Source organism: Manduca sexta, unplaced genomic scaffold (genome assembly GCF_014839805.1).
Source record: "Manduca sexta isolate Smith_Timp_Sample1 unplaced genomic scaffold, JHU_Msex_v1.0 HiC_scaffold_1885, whole genome shotgun sequence".
NCBI classification, from domain to species: domain Eukaryota; kingdom Metazoa; phylum Arthropoda; class Insecta; order Lepidoptera; family Sphingidae; genus Manduca; species Manduca sexta.
Genome location: NW_023592794.1, coordinates 1 through 10,287, shown reverse-complemented (window position 1 = coordinate 10,287; position 10,287 = coordinate 1). Strand labels below are relative to the sequence as shown.

The 10,287-nt window shown below is 33.6% G+C and overlaps 1 protein-coding gene across 1 annotated transcript; it reads left to right on the top strand.

The window, feature by feature from the left end:
* Positions 1-1,250: 1,250 nt before the first annotated feature.
* Positions 1,251-9,776, top strand: LOC119191751 (cytochrome P450 4c21-like). Its single transcript, XM_037445618.1, has 8 exons — positions 1,251-1,289; positions 2,594-2,704; positions 2,977-3,159; positions 3,563-3,759; positions 6,929-6,995; positions 8,709-8,898; positions 9,203-9,354; positions 9,587-9,776. The coding sequence occupies exons 2-8, from the start codon at positions 2,695-2,697 to the stop codon at positions 9,766-9,768; spliced, it is 981 nt and encodes a 326-aa protein (XP_037301515.1). The 5' UTR covers positions 1,251-1,289; positions 2,594-2,694; the 3' UTR covers positions 9,769-9,776.
* Positions 9,777-10,287: the final 511 nt, after the last annotated feature.

The following is a 10,287-nucleotide window of genomic DNA, read 5'->3' as shown; positions in this document are numbered from 1 at the left end:
AAAACAAGGTTACGGCGCCAGTCTTGGATATAACACCAATGACAGACACTTTTAAAAGAGTTGCTAAAATAGCAGGATAATTCTTTCATAAATATATATTTTTATACTATATGGATATTGAAATAAGATTTTATCGCCTCGAGAGAATGAGTATGAAACAAATATATAAGCGTAACGCTGTTGACTTATAATAACGTAATTTTTAAAGATTTTGTAACACTGTAATGGACGTTTGTTGATTTATTTCCTGTATCTTTAATATCGAAGAAACATTATTCAACATAGCGTATTAGCTAATTTTAAAGATGACAGAATATTTAAATATTATGTCTTCTGCCAGTAATGGATAATTTGTCCAATATTAGAGTTTCGTGTATCTGATAGTTTTATAATTATGTAAGTACATAAAATAATCTTTTATGTACTTTACTTCAAATTAATAAATTAAATAACCTTTAATGGACAATACTGTCTAAAATTGGATGTTCATAACTGGTCATTTTAAAATGTAAAGAAATGTTTCATAATTAATAAAGAATAAGATATGCCGAGACTTTTTGCAAATTACCGATTCTATTAATTATATTGCAACATGAAGTATTATTTTTCCAATATATGTAAGTATAAAACTCATAAAGGTCATCCATTCGTTTTCCGTAAAGCATGTAACTAAGCAACACAATGTTGTCGGTGTTGTCGTGCCTGTGTGTGTTGTACGCGGTCTGGACGTGGTATCTTCGGAATTCTAGTTCGCCTGACAGGCCGCCATACCTTCGCGGAATATTTCCCGTCATAGGGAACTTCTTTTGCTTGAAGGACGTAATGGTAAAAACTTTGCATAAGTTTAGTTTTCTCACCAATCATATCTATCGTTAGATAGTTGCCTTTAATTTTCAGATAAGACAGCAATTTTATCGTCACTTGTGACTAACTGAAACTTAGAACGGCTGTGCTTCTAAGTTTTTCTATACCTAAGTGGCAAAGAATGTTGAGAAAATTTTTGTTAACTGTTAACAACTCAACTAAGTTGACGCTAACCGGCACAACGCCCCTATTTAGTTTGCTTATAACATATTTAAATTTTAATGGCTTTTTATTCTTCTTTTCCTGACTGAAATAACTATGCGTATCGGATAAGAATATTAAGAGTAACAATCTCATTCGCTAGGCCCTAGGAATAATATATTTTTATTTTTTTAGCATTATTTCGCCACGTGATAAATATATCCAGAGACTGTATAAAGAAGGCGGAGTTATTTGCGGGGCATTGGGATTTCACAGATATTATAGTAAGTTGATGCACTTCATATCTTGCGATAAACTGTCGCAACATAAAGTCGTTTTCTTCATGTATCTATGAAGAAAAACTCTTTTTCTTCATGTGTCCAAGGTTTTATGAATTCTCGCACATCAGTTCTTTTTGGAGGGTATAGGCCTGGGCAATTTTAGATTACAATCCCCACACGTTAGCCCAGTCTAGGAATCGAATTCCTTGGGACACTATCAACTTAAGTTAACGATCGTAAAATTGTACTGATGTAATTTAACTGTGAATTGAGTATAAGTTTTGACTGTTTATAACAGTATAGTTACAACGATACGTCATCGGTCGTTAACTTGTGTTGAGACTACCGACCTAGAACTTTTCGATGCACAGATCATATGCATTTTCACTAGACAAAAAGGCGAGTGTTCTGGCTTAATTTTTTACTCCTGGGATCCACACTCTCGAGGAGACAAGGCAAGGTGACGCAAGCACGACAGTATAGAGGATGGCACCCTTGCCTCACCTCGTGCATATATTTATCATGACAGAGCAGTCTAACGATTTATTTCAATGGAGAAAGTGATTGGAAGCTTGCACAAGCCTGGGATCCAGTTTTATATATAATTAAAGACCGGCTGCCATACTTCAAAGACACTGCGAGCTCATTCTGCGTAGATCGGACCGTCAAGGGTTAAAATATATGTTATTTTATTGTATATTTGTAAAATGTAGGTAGATATGGTAACTTTTACTTGCGGGTGACGAACACCTCGGTCCGCCCCGTGACCAAGAAAGCTGCAAAATCTTCGAAACATCGGGAGAAAATAATAATATACATAACCGTGATGAAATCCGTAAATTGTTTTCTTTTAGTGATTTATGTTCTAATTCTGCGGAATTATATTACATAGTAGCAGTTCCATAGGATCCGAAAAATACGCAGCACAAATATAATGATAAACTCATCGATGCTAGAATCGGATAAATGAGGTCATGTTATTCATGACCTCATTTATCCGATTCTGAGAAGTTAAAAAGCAGCGATCGTATCTATTTTAGCTCTTTTTGTAAATTTTAAACTACCAAAATAGTTTTTTATTTGTGGAGATGCACGCAATTGACCATGATAAGGACATTTTCATTATGAAATGAATTCAACAAAATCCACATTATAAAAAAAATGTTAACATATAAAGTAAAGATAACATAAAACTAATATTGTAGAAAAATATTGACGATTTTTTTTATGTTTAACACAAATGTCAAATAAATAGCTATTAAAAATACAATTAGCGCGCCGTTTTAATAAAAAAATATATTTTTCAGTAATAACCAATCCTCAAGACGCATTGACCGCGGCGAACAGTTGCCTTCAAAAACATTTTGGTTACAAATGGGGGAAGCGATGGCTGGGAAACTCTTTGATTATGTCTACAGGTATGCTTACTTATGAATTATAAAAATCTCAAATTGAAACATTTAAAAGTATTGATAAAGAAAAAATACTTATTAAAAAAACAAAATAAGTCATTTGGTTTCTTATTTTTTACCTATATTACAATAATTTATTTTAGCATAATACACACACTACTTGTTTGCAGCGTCATAAGAATGCACTTTAGGATGTGTCACTTCCAGCTGTAATATTCATTATCATTGCTATTCTTTCTCAGTAGGTCACATTCATGGACATTTAACTCTTGTTACAGGTGAAATTTGGAAAAATCAACGTAGAATGATTGCACCAGCATTCAGTTTGCCAATATTGCATGGATACCTTGGAGTGTTTAATACTAAAGCAAGAGAATTGGTAGAAATAGTATCAACTCAGACTGAACCCACCTTTAACATTTTACCATATATTAAAGATGTTATTTTTAAAATACTTTCTAGTAAGTATAAACTAATAGTAACATAGCGGCAGTGATAGCCGAGTTGGGTGTGGAACAGACTACCGAGACGAATGTCCACAGGTTCAAATTCCTAGAGCACACACCTCTGACTTTTCTTAAATTACGTGTGTATTCTTTGTACATTATCGCTTGCTATAACGGTGAAGGAAAACACCGTGAGGAAACCAGCATACGTCTAGTAATTCGCATGAAGGACTAAGGCCTAATCCATCTCTATAGTAGAGGAGTCCTGTGCCTGGCAGCAGGACAGGGCAGATTATTATTATTACTATAATTTATCATTAGTAGATACTTGGTCTCGACCTCGAGTGACATGCCGCAGAAGACTGCGGTACCTACTTAGAAATGCAAAATTCAAACAGTATAAAGTATAACATTTCAGAGACAGTGTTTGGAGTTGACGAACTGGATGATAAAAATTTTATAAAACAATACATGAACGCTACAGACACAATTTTAAAAAACTTTGTTGATAGATTTAACAATCCATTATTATACAGTGATTTCATGTACCAATTATTAGGATATAAAAAGATAGAAGACGAAATCATCAGAATTTCAAGTAACATGAGTGATACTGTAAGTATACACGTACATACGTTATGTTTAAGCAGAGGGTAAGGTAAACGTACACTATGCCGGTATAGTACATTATGCCGGGTCATTTTAATTTTTGTCGCAAAATAAGAAAACAGCCATTAAAATCATGATTTTTATAGTAACCACATAAAGTATAGTTTAAATACAACCTAAATAACACAATTTTCAAATTTAAATAATAATTCTAAACGCCGTATCGAGCCTCTGAAAGCGTCAATCGCAAATACACTAGTTTCGTACGACTCTATTGTCGGTGAGCGTAGGACAATGTAATTTTCATAAGAATTTCACATGATACCCCAAGTTAATTTAATATAAATTTATGAAATGATTGAATGGTAGATATCAACAGAATGTTTTATAGCTAATTCGAGATATTATAAAGCATATTTTTAGCGAAATTGTCATATTTGTGACTATCATCATAATGTGCAAAGAATTAAGGCGGTGAACAATATTGCGTACATGCCGCAATACCGGCAAATCAGTCCGAAATAGTTTTGTTTTTTATTTCTAACTGGTGTTAAGTTTCTTTATAAATTTAATGATGAAGGCAGATTATTGTGAGGTAATTACGGTATATGTTTTTGTTTTTGTTTTACTGCTTATAATTAAGTCTGAAATTATTACTCTTTATGTCAAATTAACGAATTGGCGTAGTACGCCATCAACTTTAAATTAATGTTATTTTATAAAATCATAAAAAATACGTATTTATATCGATGGTATGCATATAATTGTCATGTGACTTTATATACTATTAAGAAATTTTATTAAAAATATTTAATTAAATCCATTTTTTTACGCCCGTAATAAAGTGCACGAGTTTTTCACTCATGTCCTTTATTCTGGTATACCCGGAGTAGTATATTTGTATAATTTGGGAGAAGGAAAACATTAGTTTCTGAGTTTTTATTTCACATATAATGATAATGGGGAGGGAGGTGTTTCTGGTTATTTTTGCGTATCATTTACAGAGTTAATAATTTTACGAAATTACTAGAAAATATAATATAATAATTATAATAACAGTCTGATGTAAAAAATAAATAAATGAAATAAATAAATAGATAAATAAATAAAATAAATATACGCCCGAAACTCTTCAAAAGGCTTTAAAAGAAATTAATGATACTATCTTTTTACAAAGCTTCCAAAATATTTACAATTTCTAGACAAACGCTATATGACACAATGCATGAAAAATACAAAAGCAAGATCATATGGGAGCTCCAACTGTACTGACCCCGAAAGAGGAATCTCTTATAGTTGAATGGGTTATAATGATGGCACAAATGGGTTTTCCAGTAACCAAAGATATATTAGAAAGAGAAAAGAAGAGCAATAAAATGAAGAACAATTTCTATTTGTTTGTTGATTATTTCAATTTAGGCACTTACCTATATTCCTTTTTTAGTTTTGACTTCATTATCTTTCCATTTTTGAATGAAAGTAATTTTAAGAAATGTTTAAAATTGTGACAAATTTTGATTTTTATTTCATGAATTATTACAATTATTTTAGTCTATTTAAGTATATACTTATACTTGAAGACACTTAATTTTATTTTTGCTTTTATATAGAAAATGTATGCTTCGGCAGAGCACGGAATTACGTACAACGTATTCCGGAATTATGTTAGAAGTCAAATTTTCGCACGGAATTAGTGACAAACTTGAGGTGCCGTAAAGTAACAACTATTTCTATAAATTAAAGGCTACAACGTTAAATAATGTTGTAAATTCAGATGAATATATAAGATTATAATAACAGTCTTTCGAATAAAACAGTTTTCATTCCTATCGCCTTTCTAATTTTATTGAAAATCATCTTCAAAGTAGCAAATGCCTTAATATACCGTAATATGCTACATTTACCTTATAAGTAAGTTTAATCTGACGTAGGTAGTCTATAAATACACGGTAGATGTGGTATAGATATCCGACTTTTGGAAATCGAGTTGTGATTTTAAAACAGCCAATAATTATGTTCAAGAATAGTTGAATAATTAATAATAGATCTTCCTCCTTGAACAGATATCGGTAAACAACGAAAAAGCATTTTACTTGCGTACAAGAAAATATGCAAAAAATATATCGACTCGGGAAAGACAGTTTGTTGACCACGCCATAAGCTTTCTTGGATATGAGGATAGATGCTTCTAGAAATGAAAAAGAATTTTATGATGTCATTGGGTGTTGCTTGTAGTCTTGCCTGCATGAATAGCCGTTCCCGCTAGAAATGTTCATAAAACACTGTAGACATTTTTATCGCCATCTGATGGTACGATACCAGCATCGTCCGCCAGAGAGAAAAGTAATTTTAATCTATTTAATCAGTTGCTCTATCCATATTCAAACATTTACTTTACGAACAGGTATTCAATACTCGTTTGTATGTTCACCATAAGGTCGTCTATCGTTAATAAGAACTGGGGCATTTTCACAGAGATAAATAGTTTTTTTTAGAACAAGACTGTTTTTAAAAATAACTATGACGCTTTAAGTGGAATATAATTATTATACATGACTAACACATCAGGAACAATGATAATGAAAAACAAGTTTGTGTGTGTGCGTATTTCTACATTGTTTGGTGATGATCGAAGCATCTATCCTACATTTCTTATTACATTCAATGACACCAAATAGAACGCAAGTATTTTCAAAAACTGTTATTCATACTATTACGTTGGGGTCAATATGTTAGCTTATTGTGGTAATTTGTACACTAATAGGGTACAGGACTAATTTTTGTTCTTTACTACTATCAAATATTTACTTTATATATATTATAACACAGAAGTAATTATTAAAATCCGGTAAAAAAGAAACAAGTTATAAGTCTTTGAATTTCGGTGGAAGGTGTAAGTTACGAGAAACAAAAAGAGGCGCAATACCCACATATGACGTCATCGGGAATTACTACACGTGCGAAAGAAAGAGATGAAGCGATATTCCCAGTCCAATTTTTAACCAATTTTAATTCAGTTATCGCAAGAGGGCTTTTTTTTTCGTATTAATAACCATTACTTATAAAATAATGTACAAAATCAATCACAGGACGGTCCTCTATTAATAAGGTTATTCATATTTTGTAATAATTCTAATATTGAATTTTTAAGAAAATAAAATTATTTTGTATACAGATAATTAATGCGAAACGTGCTGCTTTAAAGGCTTCTAAGTCTACAATTTATTCCATGAATTCCAAAGGTCAGTTTTCTATTTAATAATCATTATTATAACATTAACCTGCTGAAAATTTTCATGTCTTAAGTTATTGTATTTATAATAAATTTTTTTAATAGCAACTTTTACGTCATGAAATTTAAAATTGTTTATTACCACTACTGAGGTGCTTCAGCTATTGCCGCTTTCTTGATTGTAAGCGCTACGAATGCCCACAACCGTTAAATGAGTAAAAATCATACAAAGCCGTCTATAATTTAGAGTTACAAAGTACTGCATATAGGGCGTATGAATAGACAATATCGTTAGATATTATTCAAATTGTTCGTATCGCTTAAGTAAATAACATATAAGATACAAAGACCAATATACATGTAACACATATTATACCTAGTCTTGCCATAAATATTGTAATAAAGAAAAAAGAAAATTGTTAACTGCAAATAACATTTATTACTTTTACAGTGTGTCAGTTTAATACATAAATATAAAACAATTAAAAATATAAAAAGCTTATTCGAAGTGGTCTCCATTGGCTGCAATACAGTCCTTTAAACGATGAGGCCAGTTATCAATAGAAGCACGCACTCTTTCCATGGGAAAATTCTTCACGGCCAATCGTATAGATTGTTTTAGGGACTCCAAATTATCATGGCGTTTAGAGCAAGCTGTACTCTCTAAAACTGACCACAAATCATAATCCAGCGGATTAAGATCGGGACTAGACGACGGCCAGTCTTCAGCTCTGATGAAGTCCGAAACGTTCGATTCCAACCAAGACTGCGTGGACCGAGCTTTATGACCCGGCGCCGAGTCTTGCTGGAAGGACCATACTTGGTTATTGAACATGGTGATGTTAAGGGGCTTAACTACCTTCTCAAGAATGGTATCTTGATACACTTGTGCCGATGTTTTGATACCTTTTTCACAAAAAATATGGCTCAGTCACTCCTTCATAGCTAACACCCCACCAAACCATCACTGAAGTCGGATAATGTCCACGTTGCACTCTGTCGACTAATTGGGAAGCTTCCTTAGAGCTTTGAGCATAAATACGGTCATTTTGTTTGTTAAAATGTTGCTCAATTGTAAAAATTTTCTCATCCGTAAACAAAATTTTTCTGTGACCTCCCTTTGCGTACCGCTTCAGTAGTTGTTTCGATTTTACCACCCTATTCTTCTTTAAATTATCAGTTAAGAAATGGCCAGTGCGTCTCTTATAGGCTGCAAGTCCTAAGTCATCTTTTAAAATACGCGACATGGTTCTAGGTGCTATCTTCATTTCCCGAGATAAAATCTTTTGCTTTCGGACAGGATTTCTTCGAATTCTTTCCCTTACTGCTTTGACCACCTTTTTCGTACGAACACTACGTGGACGGCCAGATCTTTTCTGTCACAAACAGAGGAGGTCTCATTGTACCTATTAATAGCCCGGTACACAAACATTTTACTAATACCAAGTGTATGGAGAGTTTTAAAAATTGCATTTGGCTCCATACCTACTTTGTGTAATGCTATCACAGCGATTCGGTTCTCTTTATCACCCCACACCATTTTAATATCGCAAAATATTTTACAATGTATTGGCGCCAAAATGAGAAAACACAATGAACAATCGTATAAAAATGACAGATTCGAAATTCAAATGTAATATTTTTTTATAATTAAGTGTAACAGTATTTATGGCCAGACTAAGTATACCTACATATTTAGTTATATCATATATTTCGGTTCCAGGTGCAAAATATAAATCACTTCTAGAATTACTACTAGAACTTTCAGAGAAAAACATGTTGACAAATAAAGAGATAAAAGACGAGGTAAACACCTTCGTAGTAGCAGGATACGATACGTGCTCCATAGTTTTAACTTACACACTTATGTGTTTAGGAACCTATCCAGAGGTCCAGGAACGAGTGCATGAAGAGTAAGTTTTACGATCAGTTTGTGGATGTAAAAATAAACCGCCTAAGTTTATGATTTTTCCCGTTTTGCTATGAAGTGAAGTTGACCGATAATATTTTGAGCTCCTCCCTATCTTTTCTATTCGCCAAGCTGTGAAGCTTGGCAAGTCTACCTGCCTACTACCTACCTACCGAGCTAGTTGTGAAACTAGGTGTCATCAAGTGTAACTGTCGAACCTGGCTTACAGTAGTTGTAGTGGTGTGAGAGCGGATAGTCTTGTACTAAAAGCTATATATTTAAATCACAATTAAATTGTACATTGACAGAATACAAACCATCTTTGGAGATACGGACCGAGATGTTGAGAAGGAGGACTTGTCACATTTGCTATATACAGAGGCTGTTATAAAAGAGACTCTGAGACTGTATCCACCCGGTCCTTTTTTATTGAGATACTGCGATAAAGTAGTTCAGCTAAGTAAGTATTTATCAGTTTATTCGGTTATTGTTAGGTGTTACCTTGTATGTGATAGTCGGTATGTTTTCTAACTACTGCTTCATTTATTTACTTAGAAAAGGAAAAGAAATAGGATTGAAAGTTTAAACTGTACGAATAGAAAATGTTCAATAAATAATCACTCTAGAAATCCGTAATTCAAATATAGAAAATGTATATTGTTCGTTTGTAAAATCATTGTTTTATTTTACAGAAAATTACAAAATGCCAGCTGACACACAATTAATTCTCAATATGTATGGTATGAATCGAGACCCTGTGTGGGGACCGGACGCGGAACATTTCCGACCGGATCGATGGTTGGACCTTAAGCTAGAACAAAGTAACGCCTTCGGATCCTTCAGCATCGGAAAACGGATATGTCCAGGTGAATGAGTGTCATAACATAATATCAGGGGTAGACAGAAGTATTTTTTTTTAGTACCGACCCCGCATTAGACGCCGGGGGAAAACACCGAATGGGATATTAGATTCCCCCGGCTTAGCGACTGCAGGATCCTGGAGCAAGAAGGGGAGGGATAGACAGTAAGGAAATGGAGGGGGAAGGAGACAAAAACTATATTTAGGATGGGCGGTGAGGAGAAGGAGGGTTAATGTTCGCGTGCCCTCAGGCCTCAATGTGTCAATATAACCACGAGATATACACACTGCACTGTGTGCCTAGGGCCACGACAAATGTCCCCCCATGCATGGGCGGGGATTTGGTGTTAGGACCAAGCGCACATGGGTTAAGACAGAGGGGTTATTATACCCGTTTTTCGACAACTATGTTAGATGCCATGTAATGGTCTATTTCTAATAACCCATAATGCAACAAACAACTTCACCACCGAGCCATTTGAATGAGTCAATAGATAGATTATGAATATAGTCAAATTTATAAGTTAAAGGTAC

Coding starts and splice junctions, on each gene's coding strand:
- LOC119191751 (XM_037445618.1), top strand. Junction 6,996..8,708: donor TTATTCCATGAATTCCAAAG/GTCAGTTTTCTA, acceptor TTTCGGTTCCAG/GTGCAAAATATAAATCACTT. Junction 9,355..9,586: donor CGATAAAGTAGTTCAGCTAA/GTAAGTATTTAT, acceptor TTTATTTTACAG/AAAATTACAAAATGCCAGCT.